The 18,774-nt window shown below is 52.3% G+C and overlaps 5 protein-coding genes across 5 annotated transcripts; 2 read left to right on the top strand and 3 right to left on the bottom strand.

Moving 5' to 3' along the window:
- Positions 1–750: 750 nt before the first annotated feature.
- SLY1 (Vesicle trafficking between the ER and Golgi) lies at positions 751–3,888 on the bottom strand. The gene is made up of 7 exons (XM_062876983.1): positions 3,448–3,888; positions 3,225–3,358; positions 3,086–3,159; positions 2,643–3,028; positions 2,566–2,579; positions 1,653–2,485; positions 751–1,596 (listed from the first exon to the last, which is right to left on the bottom strand). Exons 1-7 carry the CDS (start codon positions 3,488–3,490, stop codon positions 951–953), a joined length of 2,130 nt encoding a protein of 709 aa, XP_062735633.1. The 5' UTR covers positions 3,491–3,888; the 3' UTR covers positions 751–950.
- Positions 3,889–4,095: 207 nt separating this feature from the next.
- Positions 4,096–11,466, top strand: QC761_212510 (uncharacterized protein). Its single transcript, XM_062876984.1, has 2 exons — positions 4,096–7,877; positions 7,948–11,466. The coding sequence occupies exons 1-2, from the start codon at positions 6,111–6,113 to the stop codon at positions 11,146–11,148; spliced, it is 4,968 nt and encodes a 1,655-aa protein (XP_062735634.1). The 5' UTR covers positions 4,096–6,110; the 3' UTR covers positions 11,149–11,466.
- Positions 11,467–11,573: 107 nt separating this feature from the next.
- QC761_212520 (uncharacterized protein) lies at positions 11,574–13,892 on the bottom strand. Its single transcript, XM_062876985.1, has 11 exons — positions 13,134–13,892; positions 13,040–13,068; positions 12,781–12,981; positions 12,597–12,683; positions 12,516–12,541; positions 12,434–12,460; positions 12,295–12,381; positions 12,117–12,245; positions 12,050–12,060; positions 11,951–11,979; positions 11,574–11,892 (listed from the first exon to the last, which is right to left on the bottom strand). Exons 1-11 carry the CDS (start codon positions 13,244–13,246, stop codon positions 11,816–11,818), a joined length of 816 nt encoding a protein of 271 aa, XP_062735635.1. The 5' UTR covers positions 13,247–13,892; the 3' UTR covers positions 11,574–11,815.
- QC761_212530 (uncharacterized protein) lies at positions 12,920–15,940 on the top strand. The gene is made up of 2 exons (XM_062876986.1): positions 12,920–15,043; positions 15,104–15,940. The coding sequence occupies exons 1-2, from the start codon at positions 14,274–14,276 to the stop codon at positions 15,744–15,746; spliced, it is 1,413 nt and encodes a 470-aa protein (XP_062735636.1). The 5' UTR covers positions 12,920–14,273; the 3' UTR covers positions 15,747–15,940.
- Positions 15,849–18,774, bottom strand: GYP1 (GTPase-activating protein). Its single transcript, XM_062876987.1, has 5 exons — positions 18,429–18,774; positions 18,254–18,354; positions 18,060–18,185; positions 16,704–18,009; positions 15,849–16,645 (listed from the first exon to the last, which is right to left on the bottom strand). The coding sequence occupies exons 4-5, from the start codon at positions 17,886–17,888 to the stop codon at positions 16,379–16,381; spliced, it is 1,452 nt and encodes a 483-aa protein (XP_062735637.1). The 5' UTR covers positions 17,889–18,009; positions 18,060–18,185; positions 18,254–18,354; positions 18,429–18,774; the 3' UTR covers positions 15,849–16,378.

The raw sequence follows: 18,774 nt of genomic DNA on the forward strand, positions 1-18,774 counted from the left end.
TCGACAATCATCAACCCGCCAGGCCAGGCCAGAACTCCAAACCCAACCTGGAACTTCCCATTCCTCTGCCTTTCCATCCTTTATCTTCACGTAAGAGTACACCTGACAACGGTCTCGACCATCCCAACGGTGACCCCCTTTAACCTCCCAACCCGCAGGTCAGCCCGGCCCCCAGGTCTAGGAAAATCCCGTGCTATTTTTACATTTTAACTTTTCCTTGTCTCGCACTCTTTGACATTGTGGAGGAACCAAAAGATCGGGCCGTCTTGTCTGATGTACTTGGGCCCCCAATTGAAAACGGTTCCTTGCCTTTGCATTGCTAGCAAAAAGTCAATCCAGGCTCGCCGCATTTCCTCGTCCATTCAGGTATCCCTATTAGTATAAGCCACTCGTGCCACGAACACAGTGGCAACCGTGACTATCAACACTCAGGCCAAGGCATTATAGCTTGACATTCTCCAACTCCAGAATTCGGTAGTGCGCAATAATTCTGCAGAAAAAAATGTCGAGATTGGAAACTACAACAACACCCTGCATTTTCTTAACCGCCAAGCATAGTGTTTTGAGCGTGTATTCGTACCCTCACCACGTAAGCCCTCCTTCAACGAATCCTAACTGGACAAAACACCCGCTCCAATCCTCAGCCATTACATTTAGCTTCCCCATGTTCAACTGTTCAACGGCTTGGATGCAAACCGCACATTCGACCAATTCACATGGTGATCCCGCCGGCTCGGATTCGGTACGACTCCCTCGCCTGGTTTCATATATGCTGCCGAAATATGCTCGTCACAAATTCCAATTTCCTCGCACGTTTTGAATATTCACAATGACCAAAAAAAAGAGCAACAATAATATTCCGTTTTGATAAACCCCTTGCCTGCTCTACATACTATAACTCAGTCATATTATCCCACGCAGCCAACCATTTTGAAGATTTCAGTTTGCTGCTAAGAAATCTCCTTCCCAAGCCTATTCAGCTCCTCGGTGATAAATTGCCCGGCATTAATCAGTTCACTTGCACCGTACAAAACTCTCTTCTTGACCTTATCACCGCTCGTGGCTCCTCTCGCAGCCCACTCCTGCAAGTTGCCATACTCATCCATGGACCCGCCGCCCACCATGAACACCAGCGCCTCCGAGAACCCCTGTCTCCGCTGTCCAAAACTTGCCCCCATTCCAGGAGCGCCTCCAGGACCGCCGGGTAGCCCACCGGGTGCCCCACCTTGAGTTGCCGCCCGGACCGGTTGTGGCATCGTCCCTCTTGCGTTTGCGCTCCGGGGATCAAAGTAGAGGTAGTGCTCCGTCTTGGCAATGGCCGATGAGCTGGCCGCCGAAGGGTCCATGATGGATTCGGTGATCTTGGTTACTGTAAGATCACGGTCCACGGGCAAGAAGTTCTTGATGCCGCCGAGGAGAGAGGCAACATTGGATGAAAGGGCGTTGGTCGGCACGCCAGTCTCCTTGAGTCTGTCAGTAAGACGGGTGGAGATCGCCGAGAAGCGGTTGAAAAGGTCTGAAGAGCCAGATTGCTGGCCAGTTGACTGCTGGTTGCTGATGGTAGTGAGCTGTGTCATTTTGGTGGTTGCTCGGACTCTGTGTCTGAAGTTAGAAGCTTGCTACGTGTGATGATAAGATCGGGAACTCCTTACTGTCTGATGTAAGCCAGGCATGTCTTGTCACAACCAGCATCGACCAAGGCCTCTTCGAACTGTTGCCATTCCGGCCTGGACACGTCCTGCTCCGTGCTGAGGAACCAGATAATAAACAGACGGAGCTTGTCTGTTGGTTGACCCTTGTCGTCTGTTCTGATCATTTCCAAGATCTGGGCCTTGGTCTGCTTGGCCACCTCCTCTTCTAGCTGGAAATAGTTGTCCAGCTTGCGGTTTTGAATTTCCTGCAAAATAGCGGCAAGAATGTTCATGTGCATATCCAACGTGGCCTTACGTTCTCGAAGCTCGGGAAGCAGCGTGATGGCTGCTTTGAGATGTTGCGCGCTGGCACTGGTATCATTTTGCAGATCTTCAAAGTCCGTGACTCCAGTCTTCTTGGTGATGGCTTCTGCCTCTTCCTTGTACTTGGTGAGCTCGGCATCAATGTCTTCGGCCACCTGAGGGAATGGGAGGCAGGCATTCTTGGCCCAGAAAAAGTCATTGGCGGCCAAATCGTAGCTTTTCTTGGTTGTGCCTTTGGCGGGGTTGTTGGAGTCCACGGGGGTCTCGATCGTAATGCGGTTCAGCTCAGACCTGAAGACGTCGAAACACAAGCTCTGGTAGGTCCAGGAGTGAGAAAGCATGGGGATCAAGTCCACGTTGCGATCAAGGATGATTAGTACAGGTCTTGACGTGGGTGTTCCCGCCGCCACGCCTGGTGTTCGTGATTGAGAAGAAAACAGGTTGTCTTTGGAGTTCAAAACGTGGTCCCGGAGCTTGCGGTCAAGTCTTTGAGCTATCACCTCAGCTGCAGCACCTTTTGGACAACGAATCTGTAAGAGCAAACGATTAGCATGCTTCCTCAGGCTTACTATTGTTTTCTTGGCGGTAGACTTGGTGTTGAAGAACCTACAACTGGGATTACACCTAGAGAAACTACAGTTAGCCAACCAGCGCAATAACACCACATCAAGGTTGGTGAAAACATACCTAATGTCACCACAACACTAAACAACCCACTGACAATGCGATCTACTACACGATCCAGCTCTTCGTCGTTTGTCTTGGCACTGTTCAAGGCCCAGTATGTGTGTTGCTTTTGCATCCCTAGACTGAAGAGATCTGGTTCTGTGACGATAAAGTTGAGATACTGGTCGTAGATCTGTGCGATCTGTTCTGATGTTTCCGTGACAGCTGTTTGCGCAGCGAAGTCTTCCAACAGCGGCCGTGGGATCGAGGAGAGGAAGTTGACATAGACAGAGCTGTAGAGCCCATTCTTGAGGTCCCTCGTGATCGCCTCGAGGTTTGCGGGTGTGGGCTCGACGAGATATATCGCTGGTACATCGGGAATTTTGGCTCTGTTGGCTGAAATGTGCCTACACCAACAGTTAGCTCCAGGTCGCCTTGGTTACTGGAAATGGTCCGCAACCCACATATGCATCGTCACACCCAGTGACCGCAGGTCCGACACTTGGAGTACTGGACTGATGACATCACGGCCAAGGTCCTGAAAGAGACAAAGCTGTTAGCCTCTTGCCAGAGTTATAAGCTTGAGGAGATGTGCCAGCTTACGTCAAACACAAGGACCTTCCAGATAGGCGTTCCGTCCTTCAGTATAGGGGCCACGGGCAGGCCATTGGCATTGACTTCGTCGCCTTCGCTGAGCTCGAGAGCTTCATTTAAGTTGAGGATCTTTCTGATCGAGACTAAGTTGCACAGGGCAAGTCAGACATGATGGTCAAGTCGAGCGCAGCCAATGATTACAACAGTGACCGAAAAAGAGGAATGAGCATACGGATCTGCTTATCGCGAAGCGCATTGCCCCGCGCCGCCGCCATGATTGTGACCTCCAACCTGTTGATACTGTGTACTGTATTCCAAGCTGCTGCTATCTCCCCTTTCCTGTCTTTTATTGGCTTCGGCCTCGAGTTCGAACGATTGGGACGGCGCAAGCTCCGGCTTCAAGCTGGCTGCGGGTGATGTGGATGTGCAAGGAGCTGTGCTATACTTGGTAGTCGTCGAGGATCAGCTGTGTTGTCCTGTTCTTGGTGAAGTGTAATCGAAGTTCATTCCTTTGCTAGGTTTACATGCTCAGGTGTCAGTGCCGGCGTCGGCCACATGTTCGAAGCTTGCCCCCACAATGAATTTCATGGACACCTTTACGTCCACTCCTGAAAACTTGGGGGCCACTGTCATAAGGCAGTACCGTACCTGCCTGCCTGGAGCACTGCAGTTCGGTGACGGTCCGGCTAGGGGGAAGATACAGTTGCCAGTTTTCTGCAGCCAGGTGCCGCCTCGGTGAGATGGTGACCGATTGAGGGGGTCGATCCGATTTAGATTGGCTGACATCCGCCACGTGCACGGACCAGCCGCCAGCCAGCCAGCCACGCCCAGCCCTTTAATGGCACCAGCAGCTGGCTTTGCGCGACGCAGAGCCAACTTTTCTCTTTCAACGACATCCCGTGGCTCTGTTCCCAAAACCTCTTCTCAACCCAAACGGAAATCCCCAACAATTCTCCTAACTGCCTTACTGGGTGTTGCGCGCTCAAGTCACGGCTTTTTCATACTCACTCCTCCATTCCAGCCCACTCGTATAGGCAATTCTGGGCCTGGACAGAGATTTGGAGCGTTGTTTAATTTCGGCGCCCGTCGATTCGCTCTCACTTCTTCATCACACTACAGACGCGTCGGCCTGCTTTTTAATCATTTGAAATTAGTCCAGCCCTGGGTTTTCTGTCTAGATATACGCGGAAATGTTGTAAGGCGCCGTGCAGGCTCTGCTAACGAGACGTACGTCGCCTGCGAAAGGACGGTGGTGATGACGTGTCTCTGCCACACAACACCGCGGAAGGGATTTGTGTTGCAAACACTGCTGGACACACAAGACACAGCTACAACAAAGGGTATGCATAAACTCATCCGTCCCCCCAAATTTCCACAAGAAGACTTGAGCAAGCAGCTGGATGTTGTATCTCCCTTATCGGCCATGAAAGAATACCTGGAAGTGCCTGTTCAATCACGCAGTCTGGATTCCGCAGCCGGCGATCTGCAGTGCGGACTCCGAAGGACTTGCGAAGAGCGACGGCAGCCAACGTGGAGCGGTGGCTACAGAGGAGGGCCGTTATCTGACTGCAAGTAACACTTAAACTCCTGTCATGGGACCAAGTGCAGAACACGCGATGGAGAGCAACCACAGCAGCAGAGCAGACGGGACAGCCACTGGCAATAATTCAATGTCACAGTCGTCGGCCCATCCATCCCTGGTTAATTGTCCCATGCACAAATCCAGATCTTCTCTGGCTTGCAGAAGAGCAGAAGCACCTGACGGCCGAGCTGCTGCGGGGCATCCTGAGGTGCGCTGAGCTCCCGGCCTTCTGGCTTCTGGGCGAGGGGCACTTTCAGGGGGGTCCCCGCCCAGCCCACCTCACACCCACACACACCTACAGACACACACAACACACACCATGGAATCATCTCTTCCCTTTGAGATCGGACTGATGAATGATGGCCACCAGAAAATGGGAGGAATCTGTTCTGCAAGACACTGCCTGTCTGAAATGCAGTCCATCCATCAAGGACATCATCTTCCGGTTTGCCCGGTTGGTTCCAGCCATTGGGAAAATTAAGCCCTGGGCGCAAATAGTCACCCGGCATTCCAAGATCAGTCACTCCTCAACACACCACAGCACCACGGCCCGGACAGAGAGGCCAGCATCGACGTCGCGGAACCACTGCCCGACACACTGGACACAGACAGGCCGGTTTCGAGAATCAGCTTAGCGACCCTCGGTTGCAACTGCGATAAAAATGACTATTGAATCAACACAGAACCGTCTCTGAGTCTCTCATAATACCGTGTTGTCCCTCGCCTTCTCTCGCCGTGGTCTGCTGGCTGCTGGCTGCTGGTGTGGTGGTGGTGGTGTTGTTCTCCGGTGTTGCAGGCTGCTCTCTGCTCTTCCTGGGTTGGATGGTGGCTCTCTTGGCTCGGAGGATGGAGATACTCTCCAGTCGTTGGCTGCTTTTTGCTCACGTCGCACAATGGCGCATTGGTTTTTTGCCGGGATCTTGTTGGTGCTGCAGGTTGGCTGACACTTTTCCGCTTTAGACACATCGCACTAGTCCGAATTCAGAAACGCCCACACACAACTCGCTGCATGCACTTAACCGATTTGTGAACCTCTCCTTTCGTTCGTTTTGTTGCAAAATACCCGATTCACGAATTCCGATTCTTCTATCCAAGTGCTTCACTTCCACCATCACCAGTTGTCCAACTACCGATATTACGACTGAGGTTTCAAAGAGTTTGAACGACTTTTTTTTCGATCGAAGCCGATATCACCATTGTTGGTGGCTATTTCACGATTTTCGCCAAGTCCCACCTCTCAAAATCGTTTAGTTGCATATAGGTTGCCGAGTCACGTGGCACCCCTTTTTGCCTCGCCAACCTGAAAGAGGACCATGGACCAAAGCCATGGCCACGACAGTGGCATGCCGGACTGGGACCCCAATGCCTTTATATCTAATGACACATGGGATCATCAGTTCATGAACCCGAATCTGGGCTTTGATCAACCTAACGGAGGCGACCACAGCTTCCAGAACACAGAGTACCTCGGTTCGGCACCAATACACCCGCAGCTCTCTGGTGCTGCTGAGTTTCGGGATTTTGATCCGTATCTATCACAACACAACCATGGCAACTTGTGGTCGAACTCCAGTCAGACGGAAGCCCAGTATGGACAGGATTCAGCGATCGACCCCTCATTCTATCAAGAACAACATCAGCATCATGCAAGAGAGCCAAACCCGACCACCAACAGCAGGTTCGCCCTCGACGTTCCCCAAAACAATGACTTTGGCTCTCATCTGCATGCCCCGAACAACCAGGAGGCGACTCACAGCCTTCTTAATACACCCGAACCCACACAAAATGCCTATGCTCAGAATTCCATGCCCCAATGGCATAATCAGGTAGCTGCAAGTTATGCCCCTGGCCACCAGTATGAGAACCCACTTGCTGTATCTCAGGCGGCAACTCTCACTCCGCCAGTTCAAAACGGCTCCCCTTCTCCGTTTGGCTCTGCCCGCAACACCGCTGTGCAATATCAGCCAGAGGTACCGCCGGTACACCGCCAACATCAGCAACACCACCCTCAAATTCAACAGCAACATCAAGCTGTCAATTCTAGGTCTGTTCATCCTCAGTTTGCTGCGGGCATTAATGGGCAACCACAACAGCAGCAGCAGCAGCATATGCCTGTTAGCCAGCTGCCTATGTCCGGTGTTGGCAGCCCTCATGTATCACCCCAGCCACAGCCTGCCCAGAAAGCCATGGGACATCAACTGGCGCAACAACCCCCGCGCTCCCAGCAAATGCCACAACAAATGGCCCAACATCTGTCTCCACAAGTACCGCACCAGCTATCGCCACATGTATCACAACCCCAGCAGGTGCCTCAGCAAGCGGTCCAACAAAATCCGTTCCCCAAGCAAATCGAGCGCGCTCAGCAGCATCAAAGCGCCTCCGTTCAATCTCCTCAGTCTGTTCCTGCTCAGCAGCCGATAAGTCAGCCTATCATCAGTCACTCACCACAGCCTCAACAGGGTTTGCCTCATCACCAGTTGCAGCAGCAGCAGCAACATCAGTTCGTAGTGCAACAAGCGGCGTCTCCGCAGGGTCAAAAGCGGCCGTCCGATGCCCAACTTGTGTCTGCCATTGCAGCCAAAAAGGCCAGAATAGTATCTGCGGGACCAGCCATCTCGAACTCGCCCTTGCCAGTGCAGTCCCAGCCAGTGTTGTTCCAACTACCAGTGCCAGCGCAACAACGACCGCGCAATCTTGAGCCTCCTCCGCCGGTTTGCACCATCAACTTTGAAGACACCAAGCTTCTGGAGTCTGTTCGGGATCAAGATACGCTTAGATTCCCTGGTGTTCCTAATATCGTGATCGGCGCGGAGCCGGTTAAGCTGAAGAAGAGCCCTCCAACAAAACGATATGTGACCCTCACTGCGAGACCTGGAAAGGCACCTCTCTTCCCTGAGATTGCTCGCGGCTGGATCATGGCTGAGAGTTTGGCTAACCACAACGAAGCCTACAAGAATGCAAAGACTGACGAGGAACGGTATCAGGCCGATACTCGACTTGATGTGGAGATGGCTAGGGCGGGCTGTGAAATGCCGGTGGAATGGATGAAGAAAGTGCTCAAAGAGCATTTGGGACCTAGGGTAAGGAAACCCTGTGTTAATCTGTTTTTCTCTATCGTTTGGACTGTGCTGACCTCAATATTTTGCGTAGGCTGCTCTTCCAGCTCCGCCACCCGAGCCAAAAAAGACGCTTATCAACGCGACTGAGAAAGTTCGGCTTCACCCCGCTCATCTGGTGAACAAGGGCTTGTTCGAAAAGGTCAATAACGAGTATTATCTATATGTGCTTGAAATTGCGTCTTCGTTGAGAGATTTACTCACTCGGCTCAAGAACCCCAACCAATCTGAGCCCAGAGACACCAGAGATCCAGCAGAGCTGAAGCTGAGGCTCGAGCAGGCAATTGTGGCGGGGATCACATACGGCCCTGATCAGGTGTTGGCAGAGTTGATCGTTGGGACTATCCCTGGGACTACTGAGAAGAAGCAACCAGTGAAGAAGCAACATTTGGCAGTGGTGTTGTGCAACTTGGTCATCAAGTTTTACAACGCCGGTGAACTAAACTCGTCGCTGACCAAGGCAATCTTGAAGCTCTTCACCAGGTTCACAACCATGACAATGAAGCTGCTGACCCTGGTAAAGATGAAGCAGATCAAAGGCGTGGTGGGGAAGAAGGGCGACGACGAGACAAAAGCACTGGTTGCTCGCATTTTCGAAATCGGAGAGAGCAACCCAAGCGAATCAAGCGACAGCGAGAGCGACGCCGACTCTGACGCGCGAGAACCTAGTGGAAAAGCTAGTGGGGCGTCAAAGCAGAAGGACAGCAAGAAACTGTCCAAGGAGGACTCAGCTTCAACCAGCTCCAAGTCAACAAACGCAATTTCTGGCAGCGACTCCAAAAAGTTGCCCCCCACAACGTTAGCTTCCAAAATGGCTAAACCAAACAGCGACACCAAAAAATTGCCTGCAACCTCGGTGCCCAAGACGATGGCGCCTAATAATAGTGAGGTGAAGAAGAAGGTATCATCGTCAGCCTCGCTGCCTGCTGGACTCAAACGTTCGCGTGAAGATGATGCTGCTGGCGAGTCGCGCTCTTCTAAGAAGGCGGCGACTGAAAGTAGCACTTCCTCCGCTGCTGGCATAAAACCTCTGCCGTCATTGTTGTCTGGTAGTAAACTGCCTGCTGCCAACAAGGCTGCCGCTGCCAAACCTGCCACTACTGGTGCTTCGTCTACAACAGCAACAAGCTCCCAACCTAAAGCCCGGTCTGCTCTCCTGCTTCCTGGAAAAACCCGCCCACTCACAAAGCCCGCACCCACCAAGCCTGAGCCTCCCAAGCCCATTGTCAAGCCTGTCGAGTCCAAGGCTCCAGTGGCAAAGGTTACCAAGCCTAGAGCTACCGAGACCCCCAAGGAGAGCTCGTCATCTAGATCTGCCTTCTCTGCTTTGATGGATGAAATTCACCAGCCCAAGAAGGTCAACACGCCAGTTCTGCCCACCAAGGCCACTCCAGAGGTTCCGTTGAACGAGACTCCTGAGGAGCGCAAGCGTCGTCTGCGGAAGGAAGAGCGACGTGCACTGAGACTCAAGGTTACTTTCAAGCCTGGCGATAGTCTGGTACAGATCCGCGAGTTTGCTCGTGAGCCCGAGGAAATCGAGAACAGTGCCAAGATGGCCGTTGGCGCCAACAAGTACGACGAAGCCGAGAGCTTCCGTAAGGTCAATAGCAAACTCGGCATCAGAGCCCACGAAATCGAGGACCGCGACTGGGAGACACCCGTTGCTATTGACTTTTCCCACATCCCTGCCGACAAACGTACCGAAACTTTTGAGACTCGCGGTGGGCTTAAGACCTTTGAGACGGACGAGCAGCGCTTCATTGCCGAGCATGACCGCAACGAGTTGGTCGTGATTTACAACCACCTCAACGACATACCTCCCACCCCACGTTCGCCACAATACGAGCCCAGCCTTAGCAGTTCCGGTTCCGAATTGCGCTTGCCTCTCGACACTCCTAACTACGACGAGATCAGAGTGCGCGCTGATGAGTGCAGAAAGTTCGGCACCCGCCAAGCTTCCCGCTTTGCGCAAGGCCGCCTCGAAAGCAAGACACAAGCTGAGAGAGTGCAGGCAAAAGCCAAATCGGTCCAACAAGATCCCAATACATTCTACAGCCCGACAACTGCTGTTAGTCGCGATCAAAGGACCTACGAGGTTATTGTTTCGGATCGTCTCAAGAATTGGAGAGATCCCAACCCACTTCCGGCTCCTGATCCAACCAAGACTTCAGAGGAAAGACTCGATGCCGTACTTAAGGCTTTGGATATGCTAGTGAGAATCAACGTTGCTTCTGTGTCTGCTCGGAGAGCGCAAGTGACATCAGTCGCCCCTGCTCAAGCTAGTGCTCCTATGAGTGTGATTCCAGCGCAGGTTGCGGTGTCTGCGCAGCCTTCAGCCCCAACGCCAGCAACTGCTCCTTCACAAACCGCAGCTGCTGCTCCCGATTATTCTGCGCAATGGGCTCAGTACTATCAACAGCAAGCTCAGCAACAGGCTTGGTACAATCAGCAACAACAAGGCTCGGCACAGGCACCGGCATTTGCTGCTCCCCATGCTCAACAGCAGGCACCTGATGTCGCTGCCCTTCTCGCTCAGTTAGGTGGTCAAGCTGCTGCTTCTCAGCCAGCAGTTCAACCCCAAAACGCCCAGCTCCAGGCTGTTGTCGCCGCACTCGCTGGTAGCAACCAAGCCCAGGGCCCCGAACTCCAGGCCATCATGGCTGCGCTCGCCGGAAACAACCAGCCTCAAAATGCTCAGTATGTCGCCAATCTAATGGAGTGGGCGCAGAGTCAATCTGGCGCCGCGAAGCCGACTTCAACAGCAGCCCCGACTGCCGCCTACAGTGCTGCCGCCCACCCTGCCTACCAAGCTCAGTCGAACTACGGCCAGCAACAGCAGCAGCACCAGGGCGGCTATGAGTCCCGCTCCTACAATCAGTCCAACCAAAGCCGTCCCGGCAACGACTTCTCCGCCTCCATGTACGACGACGAGGGATACGTCCCTCCTCCTGCGAACAACAACACTGGTGGCGGCAACTACGGCCGTGATCGTGATTGGGATAGTAATCGGGATGGTCCTGGCGGCGGCGGCGGTGGTGGCGGTGGTCGCCGTAACAAGAAGCACAAGAAGCACGGCGGTGGTCATCACGATAGGGACAGGGATAACAACAATAAGGACGACGTCCCTGAGCACCTCCGTAATATCAACACCCGGCTTATTGGCACGAAGCAATGCGCATTTTATGCCAAGGGGACCTGCGCTAAAGGGGACAAGTGCACTTTTAGGCACGATTAATGGGGACAAGAACATTGTTCCAACATAATTCTTTCCTCTGTTATCGGTTTTATTGAGAAGCGGTGTCTTGGCATGGACATTGCATTATTGCATTATCAACGACGACGAAAACTTGTACACGGTTTTTTCTGCTTCCATTGGGGCAGTTGCTATTATCATAAAACTTCAGCGAAGTATTGCATTTTCGGCGCCAAAGAAGGGGGGATGCGTAATATGGTTCAGTGGGAAGGGGTTTCATACTTGTGACTGGGAGGGAATTGTGAGCAATTGTATTTATATTAGGCTGGGGAACGGAGAGAGAAAGCGGAAAAGGAGGGTGGATTGTAGGTAACTAGGTTTACCTTACAGTATTTTAATCCATGAGTGATTACATTACTTTGCTTGTTTTATTTTCTCGTGCTGACACGTTGCGACATTTGAGAGATTGTTACCATTTCTGTATTTTGTTTTCGGAGCATCTCACAACAATTTCTGAGAGTTATGGTCAGATTCTATAATCAAACCAAACGACTTCATGCTGTGACCTCTGTTTCCACTACACCAGGCTTCCAGTTCCCCCAAGCTAAATATGTGCAATGAGAGTACCAACAGACAGACTCATTGATATCAATAAATGCCAGTCTTGCCAAAGCGCCAACATGCTTCCCCATGCTCAACCTCCTTCGCCTCAATGGGCATGCAGCCCTGTCAAGTTCATTCTGTGTACAATGACATCGCGGATTGTCTCAACCTTTGCCATGGCGCCTGTGAGAAGCGGATTAGTATCTGGCGGTTCTGTGTAGGTAGTTGAAAGACAACTCACCATCTCCTGTATCGCCGCAAGCGAGGGTCCTATTAATTCATTAGTCAGTTTCATAGTCAAAGCAGTGGTGATGTCAGTTCAAAAAGCGGCAAATCCTACTTGGAGATGGGCTGTGTCACGAAACGTTAGCATCACTCCCATAGCAGCATCAAGGGTATATGCTGACCGGGATAACTTGAAACCAACCATCGATCAGTCTCGCAGCTCCGTCTGGGTCGAGAAGTGTCTCTCTAACGCCCCAGTCCTCCCGTAAGGTGCGAATCTGCTTTGCTGTGATGGGGTGTCTCCACATGGCCTACGAACAAGTCAACTCTCGCTCCACGGTCTTGGGTAAGAAAGCTTACCGAGTTCATGGCTGGCGCAACGGCAATGTATTTCTTTTTGAGATCAATCGAACCGTCGGTATCCCAGGCTCGTATAACGGATGTGAGCTATATAGGAGTGAGCGACAGTCTCATAAAAAGAAGGGATGAGGAACATTACAAGGTTGTCAGACATGCCGTTGACGATCTCACACATCAGTTAGTACACATAACATGGCATCTTCTTAGAGAGAGAGTCCAACCTTGGCGAGGGTGTTTGCACTTAGAGCTACCAGATTATTAGCTGCCATGTAGGGAAGGGCGGACTTGGGTATAACACATACGAGCAATGACAAGCATATCAGCCCCTATTCCTACCGTCAGCACCCCGTCCCAATCCAACTGAATAAGATCACCCACATCTTCGGAGTCTGTTGAGAAACAGCAATTAGTGACGATTGTCAGCCAGCTGCCTAAAACAGACACAAGTCCAGGGGTAAAAGGTCACAAACTCGATATGCAATATACTCGCTCCCCTCTTCCAAGACTGCGGCCCCCACTCATCCTCGTCTCGATAGACTGCGTCGACATTGGGCAGATGAAGCAGGGACGAGACGGTAGGCTGCTCATCACTTTGGCCGTTGAGGAACTCGCTGGCGAATTTGGTCAGGATGATACGGATCGAAAGATTAGCTGCATATGGCGCGAGGGCTTCGACGATGACGGGGACTGGCAAAAAAGCATTAGGGTCACATATACAAGGCTGGTAGAGGTGAGAGAGGCGCACGTTTGATTGTGGCTACAGAACCCGACGCTCTATCATACACATTAGTCTCTAGCCTCACATCCAAAGAGTGCCAGGAAAATGGGCAGGCGCATACGCAAGAAGCAGATGCTTCTTCCCATCATGAAGAGCTCGCGCTAGTGAGGCGACGGAATTGGATTCAGAAGTCATGAAGTGGTTGTCGTGGGCGTTGCCGACTGCCTGCAGCATGGTGTTATTTTGCAAGAGCAAGTGTGCGAATACTCCGTGATTGGGGATGGTCGTCAGACTGGATGCCGAACGGGACGTTTGCAACAGCCGAGCTACTTCCTGCTGGTCAGTTTTTTTTGGCAAAAGATGTCGATTCTTCTTTGATGATACGGCCGATACTTCCCCACATTCAGTGAGTCAAATATATACGTTGAATCGTGATAGTTGCAAGCAGGAAGGTACGATAGAGCAGTTCAGGTAATGAAGCATGAAGATGCTATGACAAACCCGATTACGGAGGGGTGGTCTCATGGTATATCGGTAGGTATTCAGTTCTAGACCTGTCCACGTTTATACATTACTCACGTCGTATATCAAAGCAAATCTAACCTATTTGCAGCGGGATCGTGCTCTTCTTGCCATATCTCTGTTTGCTAGCATCCGTTAGAGCTCATGCGGTAGCTTACGATGAAGTGACGTTGGGACGACCACACGCCACCAAGCCTCAGTCAGGTGAGGGGTCTATCCGATGAGAACTGGCTACGTCATAACCCTAACCCGGCGTCTGCTGCCTCTCAAGCTTGAGAGCGTGCGTAACAGTGCAACAATGCCAGCCCATTCTGGAGTGTCCCTATGTAATGTGGCTCAGACAAACAAAGAGCTTCAAATAATACCCCATACACTTGAAATCAAGATATCTTAGCTCTCAGTGTCTCAGAAGCTTGGTTAAGGCCTGAGCTTGTCACCGCTTGGATCGTCCTGCAGGCTGTCCCACTAATAGCAGCACCCCGGATTGCGATTAAGCGTGCAATTAACCAATCAGACGCGTCTGGTGGGCTGACCCTCGCGCGTCACAAGCTTCGCATCACATCGCAGGTGCTGCGCAGCTCTCACAGCTCTGTCCCTTGAGACCGACATATCCAACCTGTCATTTAATCGCAACCAACCCCGCTAGTTCTTTCACACTTTTACCACCAATTAAACCAATTCTACCACTTCATCTCAAATTTACCACTTGAAAATCGTTAAATCACACGAATCACCAACAATGGCGACTCCCACAGCCGCCTCAACAGGCACTGCGACTCCCCTCGAGCTCGACCCTGAGCAAGCCCAGCAGAGCCTCAAAATCTCCCTCGCCGACCTCGCCGCCAAAGCCGCCGCCCTCTTCGCCCAGAAGAAATACGAAGATGCCGCCGAGCAGTACGCCCGCGCAGCCGAGATGCAAGCCGAGATGAACGGCGAGATGAGCCCCGAGAACGCAGAGATCCTCTACCTCTACGGGCGCACCCTCTTCAAAGTCGGCCAGAGCAAGTCGGACGTTTTGGGCGGCAGCGCGCCACAGGCTAAGAACCAGGCCAAGCCCAAAGCTCCCAAGAAGACCACTGCTGCCAATGGCGCTAAGAACGGCGAGGGCAGCTCCTCTTCTGCCGCCGCGAAGGCTGGGGAAAAGGTAGAGAAGGTGGTTGCTGAGGCTGCTGGGAAGGAGGCGGAGAAGGAGTCGGGTGCTGAGATCAAGAAGCCCATGTTTCACTTTGAGGGAGACGAGAATTTTGTTGATTCTGACGAGGAAGAGGAGGGAGAGGAAGGAGAGGGTGAGGAGGAAGAGGAGGATGACGATCTTGCGACTGCGTTTGAGATTCTTGACCTGGCGCGTGTGCTTTTCCTCAAGAAACTCGAGGCGCCACAGACCGAGAGCGAAGGAAAGGGCAAGGAAGCTGCCGAGGAAGGCAGCGATAACCCCAATATTCGTCACTTGAAGGAGCGTCTGGGTGATACCCACGATCTCCTCGCCGAGATCTCGCTCGAAAATGAAAAGTATGCACCCTCATCACCATCCCTCACCCAAGTTATCACCCGCTAATCTTAGTTGATCAGATACCACACCGCCATAAACGACGCCAAAGCCGCCCTCAAATACAAACAAGATCTCTACCCCTTCGAATCCGAAATCATCGCCGAAGCCCACTTCAAAGTCTCCCTCGCCCTCGAGTTCGCCTCGGTGACCAAGCAATCAGACGACGACACAGCCGAAAGTAAAGACACCTCCTCGGGAGAGGTCGACCAATCCCTCCGCGACGAGGCGGCCGCCTCTCTGGAGCAGGCCATCAACTCGACCAAACAGAAGCTCCAAAACAAGGAAGTCGAGCTTGCCACCCTCCACAACCCCGAGGAGAATGACTCGACTCGCGAAGAAATCTCCAACGTGAAGGAGATGATCAGCGACATGGAGCAGCGCCTCAAAGACTTGCGAGCTCCGCCCATCGACATCAATTCTGCGCTTGGGCTGCCGTCTCGATCGGAACAGGAAAAGCAAAAGGCGGATAATCTTGTGCTTGGGTCGGTGTCGGACGAGGTCAAGAAGAATGCGAATGATTTGACCGGACTGGTGAGAAAGAAGAGGAAGGCGGAGGAGAGTGTTGCTGTGGAGGAGGTGAAGGAACAGGAACAGCCTGAGGCGAAAAGGGCCAAGTCGGAGGATGTATTGGGGGCGGCTTCTGCGGCGCCGACTGCTAACTAGGAAGAGCAAAGGAGGGTGTGGGAGGAGGAGAATAGGATGTTGATGGAGAAGTACAAGGCTGTGTGGCCCTGTCGGGGGTGGTCTTGCGTCAATGGAATGTATGAACAGCAGTGATTTTCTTTTTGTCTTGTTTTATGGGCTTTTCTATATTTGGTACAGGCGCGCTTTTCTCTCTCTCTCTCTCTCTCTCCATCAAAAACTTGGATGGGTTATTCAAGGGGAGCTAAAGTTGGGAATGGGAAAGAGGAACAGATGTCAAGATGACATGGTCTAGTTGAGGTATATTAACCCTGGACAAACAAGGCTAGCAAGGTAGTCTTTGAATCAACACTCCAAAGAGGTTCAGAATCAAAAGCAATGTGTGCCACTCTTCAATCGAGCATTGATTAACTAGTCCTGTATGTTTGAATCCCGCACCAACTTGACAACCGCGCTTTGCTTGCTCCAGCAGTCCCGTTGCCCCTATCCTCATCTTATAATTTTGTTCAGTTTAATCTTCCCCATGCGTTACCCCGAAATTGTTCCAGCCATCTTTTCCTCCCAGATTATTACAACTTGCTATGCTGAAAATGTGACCCCAGCCCATAGCACCAAAAGAAAAGCTCGCTCGCCCTCATCTAGTCTTTCATCCCTCACAGAGTAAAGTTCATACTCGCACTCCTACTCCCCTCCCCACCCTGCCCTTTCAAATGGGCACTCGACCCCTTGAATAGACTCTGCCAGATATAGGCTTCGCTCAGCAGCAGCTCAATGTCCTTTTCCGTCCAGTCCCCCGTCGGCAACGACTGCAAAAACATCATGATTTCTTGAAAGTCCATCTTTACCAGCTTGTCTGACCACTTTACCAAAAAGGCGGCACAGACGTATAGGTGGAATTCCGAGAAGCCTTGTTCTTCCGCCTGTTGATTTGTTAGCTTGTTTCTCCCCAGGAATGCAAAGGGGGCCAGAAGGGCCTACCATGTATGTATCCCACATCCGTATCGTGTTCTTGACACTTATTTCTCTCATCAATAGGCAGTTCATCCACCTGAAACTAAACTGGATGAATTCCACCTGCTCCTTCTCCAAGTGCTTCGCCAGCCCGGCATCAATTCTCGCCGTCAGGTCCCGCAGTGCCGAAACCTGTCTCTGGATTCCTGGCTGCGCCACGATATAATGGTCCTGGATCCCGTCCAGCAATTTAGTCAGACACCAGAAGGAATCCGCTTCCACCGCGTCAAGAACCGCCTTAGGGAGCTGCCCCGGATCCATACCACTTTCGATATCTGGATCTGTGATGTATGTTCCCAAGAAAACTTGCCAAAATGGTGTCACTAGGTCGTTGATACCCTGGACATAGCCGCTGGCCGGGTGACGGACAGCCCAAACGTACAGAATGCGCTCAAGAGACCGCTGCGTAGCTTCGTAGCTGTAGAGTTCGATATGTGGGTTTGTGCGGGGAACATCGATACTGATTTGATGCCAGATGGCTTCGTCTAGGCCTCGGTTCGTTCCTCGGGGTGGTGCACTGCTTCCTGGCGCTGGTTGCCCGCCTCCTCCGAAGGCTTGGCGCACGCCGTCAAGGTATTCTTTTCTTTTTCGTTCGAGTGTGGCTACCCTTCTTTCCGAGCTGGTAGGGAGGTAGCTGAGAAGCAGTTGCCAGGTCATGGCGCGAACCTCTTCTGGGACGCCAGACCATGCCAGTGACCGGAGATCTGGTAGTGGGATAGTAGAGGCTTGGAGGAGCTTCTTGAACTTGTTTATTCTTGTTATCCTTGAATTTATGGCGTCAACTTCTTTCGGGGTGGCATTGGCGGGTATCGAGGGGTGGTTGATTAGGTGCAAAGCGTTTGCCGGATCGCGCAAGATCTCCTTATACTGTGGTCGTAGAATCTTTCCTTCACTCTTCTTCGGCATCGGGTAACTTGCTGCTGGCCTCTCGATCGCTATGTCTTCGCTGTTCGAGTAGCGTCTTTCTCGACCACCGCCATTGAGTCCGTCGTCGAGATGCGCCCTGCTTTGTTCCGCCTTTTTTCTTGTCCTCCTCTTCATGTTGGATAGACTGGGAAGCCCAAAATCGTCTCCGTCGTCCGACTCATAGTCATACATATCCTCTGCTTCGTCGGCGGTCCAGTCATCGTTGGTACTGGAAAGGAAGTTCATGTATTGCTTGAAAGGTGGTGATTTGCTGGTTCGTGTGGCCGGGGATTGTGTCGGGACTCGTTCAAGGGCCGACGTCGCTGATGGCGGGGTTCTTGGGCGCGATCCGGACCCAGATATATTTCTACCCCCTGATCAGTCCTGCACATGGAAATGTCCTGGGGGAAAACCCACAAGGAATCAAACTTGAGAATGTCGGCATGTGAATAGGCGGCGCCGACTACCAGACTCGAGTCGCGTGCTGGCTTCTTTAAAGGCGGGGTGTCCCGCTGAGGGGCCTTCCAGAACGGTGAAGCAGAGCTGTCGATGTCACTGTCAGTATCCCTGAGAATACACAGATAGGTTGCCCTAGAAGGTGTATTGCATACTCGGACCTCTCTACAATCCATCCAAGGGTATAGTAAGTATGCAGGTATTCTGGGAATCAAAGCGGGCGCGAACTACACATACCAACTTGCACCATCTCCTGCTGCAGAGCACAGTTCCGTCAGTCGCTGCCAGAGGTACATAGGATGGGCTGAGAACAGGCCGACGGAAGCTTACCTGGGGAGTGGCCTTCTTGCCGCCGGCGGAAGAAGAAAACATCATGAAGTACTGAAGAGGTCGTCTTGCAATGGCATGACCTTGGATCAGGAGACTGGTTGATTTATTGGTCTTGGTAGAGAGGCGCCAGTTCAATGTCTGGGCTTCAAGAGAGGCCAGCTGTTGCCAGCTTGGAGCCAGTTGATGGCCTTTTGATCGCTGGCTGGGCTAACACAAGGTGCATGGCTGACTGACCTGAGGTGGACTGCCTGGCCAGTGCGTCATTCCCCATTCCCCGCCCAAGCGCCCGCAGCTGCTCAGATTCCAGGGGCCCAGCCACTGGGTGAATGCCTGGCCAGGCTGGGAG

The sequence above is a fragment of the Podospora bellae-mahoneyi genome, chromosome 2 (assembly GCF_035222275.1).
Source record: "Podospora bellae-mahoneyi strain CBS 112042 chromosome 2, whole genome shotgun sequence".
Classification (NCBI taxonomy): domain Eukaryota; kingdom Fungi; phylum Ascomycota; class Sordariomycetes; order Sordariales; family Podosporaceae; genus Podospora; species Podospora bellae-mahoneyi.